At 42.7% G+C, this 17,131-nt stretch overlaps 1 protein-coding gene across 8 annotated transcripts in view; it reads right to left on the bottom strand.

Moving 5' to 3' along the window:
• Nucleotides 1–17,131, bottom strand: part of LOC129194678 (neurexin-2-like) — a 543,165-nt gene that overhangs the window by 219,653 nt on the left and 306,381 nt on the right. For 7 of the 8 annotated variants that reach the window (XM_054799950.1, XM_054799957.1, XM_054799956.1 and 4 more), the window contains one exon: nucleotides 16,632–16,658. The exons of the other annotated variant lie outside the window; for it this stretch is intronic. In XM_054799950.1, the coding sequence (XP_054655925.1) occupies nucleotides 16,632–16,658 (27 nt within the window). The remainder of the gene's footprint in view (nucleotides 1–16,631; nucleotides 16,659–17,131) is intronic. 8 annotated transcript variants of the gene reach the window in all.

The following is a 17,131-nucleotide window of genomic DNA, read 5'->3' as shown; positions in this document are numbered from 1 at the left end:
TCAATGAAGGACAAATTGAGCATTGTGTGGCTCATTGAACATCCCTGTCGTCATTAACAATCACCTTCATGTCACAGTGGGCACGCTGGAAAGCCAGTAAGCTTTGCTCGCCTGTTATGCAAATAAACATGCCAGAATCAGACGCTAGCCAGGCGGCGAGGAATGATTACAGCTCGCCAACATGGAGGCCCAAACAACAATGACACACAACACGAGAGAGGCCATGGGCACTTCCTGGCATGTGGGCAGCTGGTGTGCCAAGCGGTAGAACCAGCCATGAGTCACGTGGTCACACATGGCGGTGGCTGGGTGAGTGGGTGGAGGTTGAGGCAGGACATTTGTCTAAGCCGCTCAAGCATATGCAGACAGTGTGTAGGGAGCACTGGGTGACTGCAGGGGGGGTGGCGCCCAGTCAAAAGGTCGACGCTCACTCACAGGGACGGAACATTTTAATGCTGCTGAGCTAACAAGACCATTTGGAATACAATCAATGAGTCACACAAGAGCAATAAGCCATACTGGTATACTTAAACATGTGGTCACAATGTTTTGTATGCTTCCGTTTCAGCCAACTAACAGGTAATTTCTAGATTTTAAGAGCACTGCTATGGAATATTCACTAAAGCCTCCTATTAGCTCCCTCCCACTAAGCAAAAGGGCATGATTGCAAGAGTCGATCAAGAGTCGATGGCACAATTGGGGCTTCCGACCTCAAGCTCTGGGATTCAAATGTGCTTACAGAGAACACAAGCAGGCAAAATTCTTGCAGACTGGAGCAAAAATTAAAGCATGGTAGTCACCTTTGTTAAAATAGCTTTTTAAATGCAGGCTGCCAACACGGTTGAAAAGAAAGTGCAATTGGAAATACTCGAATTAACACATTATTAAATTAACCACAGGGCATCATATAGCGGCGTACAAAAGCAAATAACGGGTCTCTCAGTAATGTTACATTGAGACATGACATTACCTTATATTACCTTAACGCTGCATGAAGTCAGCCATGGCATGTCCAACATGAAAAGTTATCCTCCCAATCAGTGTGGAAGTGGTACATTTTTTGGCTTCTTACTTTGTCCTTCTTCCCCACTCACTTTTAAAGCCTTAACTAACCCCAACTACAGTAGTTAACTCTGTAGCATGCTATGTCTAAAGCGGTGGCCGTCTCTTGTGTCCCCGCAGTGATCCCGCAGCCTGCGCATTACAGTTGAGAAATGTGCTATAAACAAAGAATAATAGGAATGTTCTGTAGGAGTGTTATTTCATGTCTACAGGGCTCCAATAATGGTAAAAAAAAAATAATTTTTAGAAGGTCATAAACAGGGTGCATTGTCTAATTATGAAAACTGTTAATTTATTATCCATTTATTAATATTGAATCCTACTTTGCGGAAATGCACTTGCCACCATCGGGTCTAGAACAAATTAACAACGATAAGCGAGGGATGACAGTACGTTCATAGATAGCTAACATGTAGCTTTAATTTTGCCAAATCACTATTGTTAGCTGACAACAAACATAACTAATGTGTGTGCGTGTGTTACATGGTGGTAACGTCAAAGCAGGAAGAGGTCAGATTATACACATTCAAAAGTTAGCGTCCCCATGCATCTCCTCTCCGCTGCTGTTTAGTAAATGCCCCAGCTAGAATCAGAGCATTTACGGTAAACAGGGTACAAGAGGACAACAAGACATCTCCTGAAATTCCTTCTGAGCAAGGCACATGATTTAATCAAAGTGGCTAAACATGCACATGCAGCTTTAATAATTATTTATCTCTATAATTGTCAGTTCACCAATAGATCTTTGTAGCAGGAGCATCCCAAAAAGACCAAATGTGTCATAATCAGGCAGCCATTTGGCATCTCCATTACTTCTTCCACTGTGTGCCTGAAGGAGAAAAGCCGTATTCCCACATATGCACTTCCATTCCTCATGTTGTTTTTGCATCTTTACTAGGGTGAAATGCAGGCTATAAAAATCAGAAATATTACTGTTTTATTGTATTATAAAAGAGACTGGGGAGCTTGCTGCTGGGTATGAACCAAGGTAGGAAAAAACTTGTTTTCCCCTCTCACAGTAAGAGTTTATTCTGCTGTTCAGACCTTGCAGGGGAGTGCAGAGAGGACATTGTGTATGCATCTCCCACACAGCACCAAGGTTCCGGCAGTGCCAACACACTGCTGCACCTAATTGAACCACCGGGGCTTTCACTGTGTGTGTGTGTTGGCTAATATCGTCTTTGTGCCATTTCCATAATTTATTTAGCAATTTTTGGACATTAAAAGGACTAAAGTGTGGGAAGAGCAGGAGGAAATGGAAGAAAAGAGAAAAAGTTGGAGTGTGTTTAAGAGCATATATGATGTCAAAAGTCACACTTTATGAAAAGGCCCTCTCAATACTTTTTGTCTAAATAGTGTTTGTGGAGTACAACCTCAAGTACTAGCCCTTTGCTGCCTCTCTGCTGTGCCATCTGTGTACCTGGCATGGTCTCTTTGGATGTGTACTCAAACTTGGTCAATCGTACCGAGCTTGGGTCCACTTCACACCTCACACACACGCACACACACGCTCCACAACTCTGGCATGAATGCTCTGCTTTGCGGTAAAGCACAGCACGCTTCCCTTCTGATAGCACGATTGGAAGAGGTGGACCACGGCAAGGGTTATGTTCAAAGATGCCGAAATTGATGTGAATGACAAAAAAACGCAAATAATGGACACAATCATAAAAAGCCTATTCTTGATACTCTAAAACAGGTGTGGACAAACTACGGCCCGGGGGCAACATGCGGCCCGCCGAGCGTTTGAATCTGGCCCGCCAGTTGCTTCCAAAGTATTTAAACCTTAAACATACAAGCTGGCAGCATGACTTGGAAGTAGTCAGTCAGTCAATCAGAGACAACCTTTTGATGGTTTAAGTAGCTGTTCGCATGCAGCGATACAGCGAACTACCTCACCCAGGGTGCCAAACAAACACAAGTCAAAAAATATGTGACACACAACTTAACCTACCCACTACACTGTCTGGGAAGTAAAAACGGAAGGACGTTCACATACTATTTAATAGTCAATGTTTTAGCATTCATAGTTCATATTGTATATCACATCCTTTACTCATGTACATTCCTGGTGTCTTATTCTGTAAAAAAAAAAAAACCTGTGGAAATTCAATGTGGTTTTCATCCTGGCTGTGGAACTGTGGACCAGCTCTATACTTTGCAGGGTCGTTGACGCTGCATGGGACTTTGCTCAACCAGTGTACAGTAATTGCTCGTTTATCGTGGTTAATTAGTTCCACACACGACCACCATAACTGAATTTTCACAAAGTAGGATTCCTTCTTTATAAATGAAATATTTTAATAGTTACGGCATATAAAACCTGTTTACAATCTTCTACATGGTTTTAAATAGTAAAGCCATCTAGACATGAAATAACGCCCATATGTTCACCTTTACACTCGTATCACCCAATATAGTAGATATTATCAGAGAAAATTAGCCGTTTTAGACAGTTTTCCTAGGGGAGGCAGACATGAAGTGACGTTGAGTGTTCAGAGATGAGTTTTCGCTTGTTGTGAGCTACGTGTTATTATTATGATTATTATTATTAAGTTATAATTATTGTGCCTGATGTGAGATAATTTAAACCTGCAATAAAAGCCGGTTGTTCAAGTCTGGTGCTTTGGTCGTGGTCTCACCCAACAATTACTGACACCTAGTGACCAATGTAGAATACTACATTCACAAGTTGCGGTCTTAATGGCTGATACTGTATTTCTATTTTGGTGCATTTAGCCATTTTTATGCTTGAGCATGTTTAATTTGGGCAAAAAATATAAAATGTAAATGCAGATTTTTGTGTGTAATAACAGGCTGTAGTCAATCATTTATTCATCAATCAATGTTTGAAAAAACTGTGATAAAGTGAAGGAGGAATGTTCGAACCGTGATGTAGCAAGGAACAAATGCACATGTGTTTTGTGGACTTGGAGAAGGCATTCGACCGTGTCCCTCGAGGAATCCTGTGGGGGTTACTCAGGAAATATGGTGTATCGGACCTCCTGATTTGGGCCGTTCACTCTCTGTATGACCGGCAGTAAGTATGATTCGTTACCAGTGACGGCTGGACTGGACCAGGTCTGCCCTTTGATACTGATTCTGTTCGGTCGGGGATGAGATCCTGCCCCAAGTGAAGGACCTCTAGTACTTTGGTGTCTTGAGGGAAGGATGGCTCACAAGATCAACAGTGTTGCGGACTCTGCATTGGTTCGTTGTGGTGAAGAAAGGCAAAGCCCTCAATTTACAGGTGGATCAACGTTCCTACCCTCGCCAATGGTCATTGGCTTTGTCTAGTGACTGAAAGGACGTGGGTAGAAATGGTCAAAATGAGTTTCCTCTAAGGGGTGACTGGGCTCCCCCTTGGAGATAGTGTGAGAAGCACTGTCTTCTGGGAGAAACTCAAAGTAGAGGAGCTGCTCCTCCACATTGTGAGGAGCCAGATGAGGTGGCTCGGGCATCTGCTAAGAATACCTCCTGGACACTTCTCTGGGGGGGTGTTCAGGGCACGTCTGACCTTCTGGGAAGACCCAGGACACATTGGAGAGACAGTGTCTCTCAACTGGCCTGGGAACGCCTCTGGATCCCTTGGGAGGAGCTGGAATAAGTAGCTAGGGAGAGGAAAATCTGAGCTTCTCTGCTTAGGCTGCTGAACCCGTGACCTGACCGTGGATAAGCAGAAGAAGCAGGATGGATGGATGGATATTTACAATTGAAAACAGAGAAATTTAATCTGCTAATATAAGGGGACGCAGATGCCGAACCGCACATAATTCATGGCATAAAACAAAAATAAATCATTTGAATGACACAAAATAAGATTGCAAATAAACCACTAAGTGAGGGAAAGTGTAGTAATACAGCAGTATAAACTTGATGGGACACACAAATGGGCCGAAGTGCACTGTGAGTATGTCCTTAGTGTGTATGTGATGAAGAGGAACAAGCCCTGCCACACACACACACACACGTATGCACACACACACTCAGACATCTGTCACTTCAGCTGCAAGTTCTTCCTTCAACACCTTCATTAAATGACTGCTGCACAGCAAGCGGCTGCCTCCAAACAGACTTAAATACCGCCTTTCCAACAACACACACACACACACACGCGTGTGCACACGCACTCAGTCCCAGGTGTCTGTGCGTTTGAACAACATCTCTGAATGAGTGCCGCCTCACAGTATGACTCTTCTTGGCATCTAACGGCTGAACGCTCGCCTCCATCTCATCATCCCAAATGCACATGCCCGATCCCTGAAATGTCAAGAAACACACTGGTGTGGTCTTCCTCTCAAGCAATTAATAAATAAAACACTCATGCCTGTTTCATTCTCATTCTTAAACATCACCGAATCCCGTTGCATAATCCTGATTTCATTCCCACAGATCAACATTAACCATGACATGATTTCATGCTAAATGAATTGGCCTGCAAGCGCACACTCACCTAAAACAGCTTTAAATTGTGTGTTTTGCGTGGACTGTTGTGCTCCTCTCCTTATTTCCTGCTGCAAACAAAGAAATTCTGGCTCACTATCGCCGCCAAGGTTTTGGGAGGCTTAGCAACAGGGTGCAATGTCCTTTGCCTCATCCCTGCCTCAACACTTGGAGCAGATGGGAAGGTTCTGCATGGTATCACACAGGCACACCCGCTAGCATATTAAACAGGATACTCCAAGTGGAGGCCTGAGCACGCCAGGCACTGTAGTACAGTTGGGGAATATTCAAATTGGACAGGCAGACAGTGAGATGCAACACACACAATGCAGGGAGGTTAATGGCTGCTTCCTCCTTGCAACCTTCACACTTGATTATACCGAGTGGGCTGGTGGCGAAAGACCACCACCAACGCCGCCACCATCTTATGCTAAGTGTGCTAGTCATGCTCACTTGTTAAGAAGTGTGAACGCAAGACGACGTGAACACGTCCACGTTGGACGTTAAGACAAATGCACAGTAATTACACAGTCGTTATTCTGAATGGAAGTGAATTGAACGGCATTGTGTACAACTGCCTGTCTACTTTTTCACAAATCTAACCTGGATTTTTATATTTAGCTTTTGTTGTGTAAAGATAGAATTTGGTGGGAGTGCGCATAATGTAACACAAAATTATTTTAAATAATTTAAAGGTATAATGGCTAGGGGTGTCACGAGACAAGTTGGTGCATGAGATTGGATCACTGAGAACGAGACGAGACGAGACGAGATCGGACAAACAAACTTTTTTATTAAACCAAGTCAGACAACAATGCAGGTGTGTTTTGAAATGTTTATTGTGGCACAAATTGATGCTAAACAATATGATTGTCAAAATTTCTTGAGGCCAAATAAAGCACTGTTATGAAAACATATAATAATGCTAATAAATACTAATAATGCAATTTCATTTAATAGATCACCTTTCACTCTGTAAAGTTGTGGAATTGGCAATTGTGACACTTATTTTCTCACAGAGAATTCATACTTCCTTTGTAGCATTTCTTGAAATGCTGGCTTTTCAATAGGAGTGGCAGCATTAATAGCTCCAGCTTGTCTTTGAACAATGTCAGCTCACTATTTCTGTCTTATCTACTTGTCTTTGTCTATTTACATCAGGGCTGTCGAGCTGTCCTTAAAAAAAAAATAAAGTTTTATAATGAAAAAAACACCGTTAGACACATATTTAAAGAGAAATCACACATCAAACATTTTAATCAAACATTTGAGCTTTTTCTAGTTACATTATGCCTTTTTGCTCTGTTTTTCCACTTTTGCCCAGTTGTTTTATTTCTTTCATTTTATTTCTGCAATGAGCCAGGTTCTACAGATGGCCACTGGGCCACAGTATGGATACCCATGCGTGTTCTGCCAGGAAGGCGACAAAGGAGTGTGTCCAAGCTCTGTCGCCGGTCAGGAGTTGGGTTGAATTGTGAAGGGGTTTATGCAGCTTTCAGACCCACATTGCACTGCGGTACGGAGGTGGAGCTCTACTCCAGCTCGCCTGCGCGGCGGATATGTCACCTATGTTGACTGCTTTTATGTAATTAGTAGTAATTGTAAGTTGCAAATGTAAATGAATAATAGTAATAATGAAAAGATGTATCCGGTTGCCATTCTCACATGCAGCTGAGTTAGAGTGTTCCCTTGTTACCTCACAAGGATGCAGATGGTGAACCGCGATGTAGCGAGGGCATGTTTTCCCAATATAAAGGCTACTAAAAAAATGTGTTTCACGTAACATAACAGCAGCGTGTTCTTAAGAACAATGCAAACTTTTAATTTGTAGTCATTTGGTTGACCACTGAAGCCCTATTGCACTTCAAAAAGAGCATGCAGTTCGACATGCAGCCAAGTGTGCAAGTTGATATGATTGAAATGCACTGTATTTCTATGCATATTGCTCATTTCCACATATAGCTACAGTATATAGCTGATATAAATATTGCTTATTTGTAATGCACCAGTAGTAAAACTTTTTTTTCATGTGTTTCTACAGAGAGTGACCAAACAAACACACACATAAAAATGAAAACAATTGGAATTAAATGATTCTCCTTCCAGGCAAACACCTGTTCGGCTTGAGATGAATTTATTGAGGCTGCACTATGCAAATGTTGCCTTTTTTTCTAAAACCTGGGAGGAAGAATTTTATGATTCATGGCCAGTAAACTGCCTTCATTGACTCTCAGATTTGGGGTGGTTTAGAAAACGGCTGAATCTCACAGTTAAAATCTAAATACGTTTGCATCAGACTAGATTGGATGATTGGTGAGTCCCTCAGCATGCAGGAAACATCACATCATCGTTTACCAAATGGCTCTTGCACACGCACCCAGAGTGGAAATGACTTTTTATTGCTGCGCACATGCAGCTTGGAGAGGGCTGAGAGTGCAGCCAAGTGACCCATGAGGACGTCTTACATGTGTTTCATTATTTTCCTCTCTTCCAGTCAGAGCAAAGGCAGATTGCTGCAAATGTTACATAAGGCCACACAAGTTAATGCAGTGTTGTCTTGGCAAAAAAAAAAAAAAAAAATACAAGCTTCACTTTCCTCACACAGCTAGAAGGCCTTATCCTCTTGACGATAATGCCATTTGACTCCTATCTTAAGATATCACATTTTACCCATCTCGGAAAGAGCGCAGGCACATTGCTGCAAGTCTAATGAAACACTGTACACTGCGTGTGTGTGAGTGTGTGTGTGTGTGTGTGTGTGTGTGTGTGCACCGAAGCCATTTTAAACAATGTGTAAATAGATGGAAATAAAAGGGCCTTGTACCCTTGTGTAGTTATTAGAATTTGGTACTTTTGACTTCTCATGTATCTTTGTAAACCCACATATGGTTAAACTAATCCATAAATTAGCCAATTAAAAATTGTACCTTAATAGGCCAAGGATAGCGTAGATATTTCCGAGGTGTGTAACGGTACATGTATCCGTAACCAGATGTTTTAATACAGAACATTCCATATTGTATGAAAGCGTGCATAAGTGAGGGACAGGAAGTATAACCGCCCATAGGTATGCGTCTACTCGGTAAACAAATACAATGCAGCCCAGCCTTGGCTCGCAATAGTGCCGAAGAGAAGCCAGAGCTTGAAAACCCTCTTTGGTGGTGACTCGTTTGAACACACTTCCTGGTGAAATACGTAAACGGACACAGCAGGGGAGGGGGATGAAGTGAGAAGTAGTAAGCAAACATATTCTAACAGCCCCCCAGCCATGATTCTCCACGCCTGACGCTCTGCCCACCCCACGCCAATTATAGTGATAAGCTAGCTGTGGCCTGAGTGTGCGCATCCATAAGTGTGTCGACTCTGCTTTGGCAGAGGACTAACGTTGTGTGATGCTGACACACAAGAATATGTAGTAGGGGAGGAGAGCACACTAACTGTTGGTGTTGATTTAGCATCCAGCGCCAAATAACTGCCGCTCATGTGCATATGGCGGCGGCGGCAGGAAGACGCACTTGAAACGAGAAGACACTGCTGGAGTGGCAGATTGATTCGAGGAGGAAGCGAGAAATTAATCCTGCTTCTGGAATTTTACAGCTCTCCCTGGAGCATCAAACACGTGCAAAAACATGCCTGTGCCATCTGCACGCTCCATCTTCCCATCCTATCTGACACTACACATCCCAGCTCACCATCCCTTATAGCAGATTTATGATTTCAGACACATTTCCTTGCATTGCCATCTTGTCCCACAGGGTCGCTATCAGCCCAGCAAGGCAGGATGCGCTTTGACAGCTCCCGGCTGCTGCCCAATGCCTCGTTAGGTTCGTTGTAATCAGATCAATCTACCTGCAATGCCATACAGCTGTTGGAGGAGCTAACACAGCACGGGATGGCATCATGGTGCATCAAATTGTCTCAGGTATTGCCATGTGACCCAAATATAATACACTACTTTTCCCTGAAGAAGGTCATCAAGAGGTTTTTATACATGCAAATGAACAGGCTGGCTGTCTCATCCCGCTGTTTGGTATGCATCATGGCATGGCAGACTGGGTTCACACCAAACACTTACTGTACGTACTAGCAGAACATTTTTACCGAACCAAATGTGACAAGTGTGAACAGAGGAGGCTCACTATTTCATGTCATAGGGCTCAGGTGTGCCTAAACCAAATGCAATTTGTGTCAAACTGAATATTCCAAAGGGGAAGAGAGTCAAAGTGTCTTTTTGCTTTAAATCTGTTTCTAAAAACATTGATCCGAGGATCAGATTTGTGTTTTTCGAGGCACTTATGGACCCGAGGTGGTGAGGTCAAGTAGCGATCACAAACACCTCTTGCACCAACCCGTCGATGAACGTTCTGGCGTACAATGGCCTTCTGGCTTGTATTTTTTGTCATTTAACAGGTGTACTTTGGTGTACGACAATGGTGTACTATAAACACACACACACATGTATAAATGTGCTTATCCTACCTGGAGGAACAATAAATAAATTCACTTTTATTTGCCCATTTTGCTCATTTGGAATCAGAATTGGCTCATATGAAAGGTAAAAGCTTCTAGATTTATATTTATAGCAAAATAAAGGCTTGTATTATGGGTTTTATCATTTAATTAAGACAGAAAGGTCAGACAACAGTCTTGTCGCATACAAGAAATAATTAGATTTTACTTTGAAAACACAAACCTGCTACAATAGCATCAAGTTATAAAGTATGAAGTCATGGTGTCTTGGTAAAAACAACTAATATCGTGTATGACTCGCATGAGCTAGGAGGACTGCATCCATACGTCTCTGCAATGACTCAAATACTTTATTGACAAAATCATCAAGCCAGTATATACTCTACATACTGTATATGTACACACACACACGTACACGATGTGTTGGTGCACAGTTATTATGCAAGCTGAATATTATCGGCTGCCTTCATCGCATGTGGCCTGCAGTGGTGGAAGATCAAATGAGCATTAAATAAAAAATGGCTTGCCTCCATCGGAGCGTTAAATTGCCTTTACAAATCAAAACCCAATTCGAGTATCTCCAAAATAAATTATATTCAAGGCTTCGTCTGATGCTGCCCAAACTTCACAAGCTCTGTAGGATGCTGGTATAGTCAGGACGACGCTATCCATCACTGACTGTTTTGGCACTATTCTGTTGAAGCAGAAATAATGATAATTCGTTTGTGCTTCAGAGCTCCCCCTAGAGTTGAGAAGCGTAATTCACTCCCATCAATACAATGGCAAACGTTAGACATCATTCGTGCAAAAGAGGTGTCCTGGCTGAGTAGTAAGTCAAGCCTGTTTCCGGTGAACGTTGGCCTCCGCCAAGGCTGCCCTTTGTCACCGATTCTGTTTATAATTTTCATGGACAGAATTTCTAGGCGCAGCCAAGGTGTCGAGGGAGTCCAGTTCGGGGGCACTAGGATCTCATCTCTGCTATTTGCAGACGATGTGGTCCTGATGGCCTCATCGGGCTGTGACCTGCAGCGTTTACTGGGACGGTTTGCATCTGAGTGTGAAGCTTCTGGGATGAGACTCCAAATCCGAGGCCATGGTTCTCAGTCGGAAAAGGGTGGATTGCTCCCTCCGGGTTGGGAATGAGGTCCTGCCCCAGGTGGAGGAGTTCAAGTATCTCGGGGTCTTGTTCACGAGTGAGGGAAGGTTGGAGCGTGAGGTCGATAGGCGGATCGGCGCAGCGTCTGCAGTAATGCGGTCGCTGTACCGGACCGTCGTGGTGAAGAGAGAGCTGAGCCGGAAGGCAAAGCTCTCAATTTACCGTTCGATCTATGTTCCCACCCTCACCTATGGTCATGAGCTTTGGGTCATGACCGAAAGAACGAGATCGTGGATACAAGCGGCTGAAATGAGTTTTCTTCGTAGGGTAGCGGGACTCACCCTAAGAGATAGGGTGAGGAGCTCGGTTATCCGGGAGGAGCTCAGAGTAGAGCCGCTGCTCCTTCACATCGAGAGGAGCCAGCTGAGGTGGCTTGGGCATCTAGTCCGGATGCCTCCCGGACGCCTCCCTGGTGAGGTGTTTCGGGCATGCCAGAAGGCCCCGGGGAAGACCTAGGACACGCTGGAGGGATTATGTCTCACAGCTGGCCTGGGAACACCTTGGTGTCCTCCCGGTGGAGCTGGAGGAGGTGGTCGGGGACCGGGAAGTCTGGGCTTCCCTACTGAGACTGCTGCCCCCGCGACCCGGACCCAGATAAGCGGAGGAAAATGGAATGGAATGGAATGGAATGGAGGTGTCCTGGCTGGTCCACCAATATCACGAGCAATGAAGTAGAAGATCCAGTATCACCATGAGAACAAAAACTCCTAATACAAGCCAGTAGGGATCGGCCGTTAATCAATATCTGCCGATTTCTGTAAAAAAAAAAAAGTGATCAGTGTATGCCGATAAACACCTTTCATGCCAATCACAAAAAACGATGGGCATGCTGCGCGTGATCTTACATGTCTGCTGTGCCACATAAGATTGCCAACAAAATGTCGTAGCTCGTCCTGAGCTGACACAGGCTACACCAATCGATACCAGCGTCTTTGATCGCTCCCTTACCAAATCTATCCCAGTTCGACTATTCTTGCATCTTTGTTTACATACTTTGCCTAGCTGTCACTGGCTGTACTTTGCATTGGCGAGAGCTAGCTAGCTAGCTAGCAGTTAACTTGAGTTATGCACCTAGCTTCTGGTCTTCAGACTTCAAATGCGACTTTTTACCACAGTGATATCTTGTTATTAAAACAAACAAGTAATGCAGTTAGTTCAGAGCTCGTTGTTTGTCCCACAGGGAAGCCACAAGTGGATAGCACGTTCTTTGGGTACATACTAACTTTTTAAGTGTCACTGAACAACTTTACTCTCATGCTGTCATTATACTAATTATGTCTTGTCCTCAAAACACTATTTGTGTGTGGTTGTTTAACAAACATAAACACATAGTGTGTACGGCCTTATTATGATTGTGATACCATGACAGGGGTCTCCTATCTCACAAGGTGATTTTCAGTAGCTCTCAAAAGGGTCAAATTAAATTCAGGTGTGTGTCAAATAGTACAAAAATTGTTTCAAACAAACAAAACAACAAAAAAAAAACAACAATCCACCAAAATGTTTCTTTTTTAATAATTACCCCTTTGACAGGGGCCCTTGGAATTGTCTAACGGCACCCCTGACCAATACCACTCATCATAAATAAATTGAAAAATGTACAGTTAATCCATGTGATCAGTATCAGTATCGGACAACCTCACTCATGGATGATCGGTATCGGAATCGGCAGCAAAATACCCTGATCGGCGCATCCCTACAAGCCAGTGTATCTTCCAAATAATCTCAAAGCTGTTAAGACCATCTTATTGCATATTGTAGCTCAGTGTGAATAAAAGCATATTCTATGAAGGCGTGCAGGGGAAGACAGTACAAGCTCTTGAGAATAAGAAAATAAATATTGATGCAACAGCAGCCACTACAAATTCCACCGTCACTACAAATTAGATTGGACCAAGTGGTGTTACAATGCAAAAAGGTTGCGAGACCTGCAGCTGCTGTGCACACAATGTACCTGTCGTGAATGACAGATACATGCATTGTGCTGGATATTTTAGCAGGTGCAAAGGAGGAACACGACACCCAAAATACCAAGGATGACTTAAGTGTGCATGCCTATCTGAGCTAACAGGAACAGTCAAAGACACGATGTGCTTCATTATGGGACTTTTTAGACCACAATCTAGACTAGTGCATGCTTCCACACACAGCCACACCAACCATATCAATCATACGCATAAACAAACACGTCCCTTAACTTGAACGGTCCTAAGACAGAGCACACAGAGTACTTTAGTGAACCAGGAGCATCAAAATAAAAGAACATATGCACTCAAAATGATGCATGATGGACTTCAGCATTGTCAACATGTCACATAGTCCACAGTAACAATGCCAAGACACATCTCTAGACATTTTTCATCTGTTTGCTATGCACATAAATCACTTTGCAGCTTTTACAGGCCGAAGGTTCCGACACCAGCATACGTGCGGCGAGTGCGCCGCACGCTTCCCATATGTCACACCAAAGCTGCTCTGGTTCTAGTGCTAAAGAACCTGATGTTGGCTGCTCGAGAGGCCACGTCCAAACAGATAGCATCACGCCCTGACCTGACTCTGGAGGAGGTAGTGCAATAAAACTATATATCAAGCGTGCTCACACATTTTCAGCCTACGAGCCACATTTAAAATGATCAAGTCCCAAAGATCTACCTCCTACTATAAATATAGAAAACAAGGTTTCGCTACATGTAATGGATCGTGGCGGGGCGCCACAGCTCAGGAAAAGCCGCTACTCCTTGGAAATGACTTTTTTGGTGTTTTTTTTTTTTTTTTTTTTACGTGAAAACAGTGTTAAGTAAGACGGACATGGACGGACATACACTCCTGATCAAAATCTTAACACCAGTTGAAAAATTGCTAGAATTTGCATTTTGCACATTTGGATCTTGAGGGTTTAAGTAGAGCTACAATATGCAAAAGCAAGAAGGGGGAGTGAGACAAAAAGCACTTTGAAAAAGTCATTTATTGTAAACAACAATTAAACTGGAATAGGCTGTTTATCTGCTGATCAAACGTTTAAGACCATCGCTCAAAAAATAACAAAAAACTCTCCAAACCAGAACAAAAAATGTTCTCAGCAGGACTCAGTAATGAGTAGCTCCACCGTTCTTGTTAACCACTTCAAAAAGTGGTTTGGGTATGCTTGATGCGAGTGTTTCCAGGAGGCTAGTGGGGACATTGCTCCAAGTGGTGAAGATGGCTTCACGAAGGGAAGCGAAAGCTTCTTAGGTTTAGCCATCAGGAGGGCATGACAGTGTGAATGCCTGATAGAAAATGAGAATTTTGAGCAGATTTTGGCTTTTATAGTCTGTGGTCTTAAACTTTTGGTAAGGTGACAAACTACCTATTTCAGTTTCGTTTTTGTTTTTGTTTTTTAAATGTTTTTTTGGCTCACTCCCCCTTCTGGCTTTTGCATATTGTAGCTCTACTTAAAACCTCATTAAGATCCAAATGTGCAAAATGCAAATTCTAGCAATTTTTCAACTGGTCTTAAAATTTTGATCAGGAGTGTATATTACTGTCTTGATGAATATAAGTATTTATGTACATTGCACATGTATATCGAGGTGCACACACTTTTCAGCATGCAAGTTGCAGCATGCATGATCTATCTCTTACTATAAAACATAGAACATATATATAAAATCTAACTGGTAAACGTTCAAACTACTATACTCAATACTAATGATTAATATGTTACATTCACAGTTTCAAACTTTACAGGTAATCAAAGTAGCTGATATCATTCACAAATAATTCACAATTCAATTAAATTCAATGTGGCAATAAAGATAATTAAATTACACATAATTCCTCAATAGTCGTGTATATAACCACTAATATGTCAGTTAAAATAGCTACATAGCGTTCATTGGACACAGAGTTCATGTATTACGTGTAATAAGGCGAAAGTTGCATCTCCGTGTGTAGTTTGAGACGACTGTTCACCATGGCTGCGGGGGGCGCAAGGGCGAATAAGGAGGGGAGCTTAATGTCAGCTGACTGATGTCATATGACATCTGCAAAGTGACGTTTATGCGATCGACCGGTAGCTTGTGATCGACGTAATGGGCGCTCCTGCTATATATCGTGAAAAATAGGTATTTTGTAGAAGCCCTGCAAAGGATGCTACTTCTTGCACAAAGTCTCACACATATTTTTTGAGATATTTTTGTCACATGATGCATGACAGCGTGCTCAATAAATCTGGAGAAGAGGTTATATCAAACGCTCTCTGCAAAGGCCAGGTGTGTGAGAGACAGCACTGTGACATCACAGTAGGACTGAATAGAATGTCTGAATTCATTAACCACTGGGCATTTCTAAAGTATGAATCTTGCACAAGGATACCAACTGTCCACCATGCCTTATAAGTTGTTTAATTCATGAAAGGTTGTGTCCCAATACTTTGTCCACAAATGCTCTGAGGCCTCTGCAGGCTCAGAAACATCCTCTGACAACTAAAAAGCTACAAGAACAAGTCATTGTCTGACATCTAGTGGACACGTGAGTACTGCATCAGCTGAGATGTGCACTTTGCACCATTTTGGGCGTGCGTTCACATTGAGCATTCATGCTTTGTCCCGTTTGGCTGTGCCATCACTTCTATACTGCTGTATTACTGCAATTTACCTGACACGTGACACACACAAACGTAAGTGAGCAAGCGTGCCGTGGCTCTTGGTTTATTTTGAGTCTTTGTATTTTCTTTCTACAAAGAAATGTGGCGGTTATCATGAACAACTTGCAAGAAACGATATTACAGGCATTCTAGTCTAGTCATTCACATGCTAGTCACATACACTGGCCTAATGTGACTTTAGGTGTGAAGTTGCCTCAAGCACGGCGTGATTGGCCAAGTGTGAGTACACCTTTAGGAAATGTGTTCACATCGCCTCACTGAGGAGGCCGGCAGAAAAAAATAAGAAAGCATCCCATAAAATGAAACCGTCACCGTTACCATCCCTACCTCTTAAAGTCAGTCAAACAAACATGGTAGCAAACGTCTGATTTTCTCCACTTTTGTCACCAACCCGGCCCGCTGCCACTTACCTGCAAGGCCTCGTTGTGCAATTGTGACAAAAATTAAACACTCTGTAATTATTCTCTTTTTCTTTTTTCTTCTTTTTTTTTTTGCAGAGTTGTGCATGTGCTGCTTGACGAGGACAGTCTTTCAATGTAGTGTCGAGTTGCCCTTTTCTGATACAATGAGGGATGGTATAATTTAAAGTAGCAGAATGTGATGAAGAAAAAAATATAATAAAAAAACTCAATAGATTGAAGTGAGAAAACTGAAAAGAAGGAATGACTAATAAAAGTTAAAAAGAGAGAAAAAAAAACAACATATGCAGCTGTTGAGTTTGCAGAAAAAGAGGAGACAAGCATAACGAGCAGTGTCAGTGATAATGAGGTCGAGGGCGAGCAGAAAAGGGCCACTGCACCGCATTGGAATGAGATGAGATACATTTGAGTCAGAAGAATGGATAGAACCACTTACTGAGGCTACAGTCTATCCTGATACAATCTGGTGGGAGAGAGAGCGAAATGGTGAGATTAAATCAAAAGAGCAGGAAAGAAAGAGAAGAGAGAGACATTTTACATCCTTCAAGGTACATTCTGCAGACAACCGACAATTGCTGTGGGGCCACCATCCGGGGACAGGCTCTGAGTCAGGATCACCCTTTCACTTCATCAATCCTAGCATTCACGCTTTACACCTTCTCATTCTTCTTTCTAGGCACCAAAGCTCTGCAGAAGGCAAGACTGCACCATAGGAGGAGGGCAACATACATGTGTATGCATGTTTATTATGGATATACCTTAACTTTGTCATTAAGAGTCATGAATTATATGAAGATACGACATTACAGAATACATATACATACATATACATATACATACATATATATATATATGCACACTGTAGATATAAACCTGACCTACTGCTATACATTGCAGGACAGAACAGATGTGATCATCAAATTCATCGAAATAATA

Source organism: Dunckerocampus dactyliophorus, chromosome 15, assembly GCF_027744805.1.
Source record: "Dunckerocampus dactyliophorus isolate RoL2022-P2 chromosome 15, RoL_Ddac_1.1, whole genome shotgun sequence".
Classification (NCBI taxonomy): domain Eukaryota; kingdom Metazoa; phylum Chordata; class Actinopteri; order Syngnathiformes; family Syngnathidae; genus Dunckerocampus; species Dunckerocampus dactyliophorus.
The sequence above is the reverse complement of the archived record's forward strand: the minus strand, read 5'-3'. Positions and strand labels throughout refer to the sequence as shown.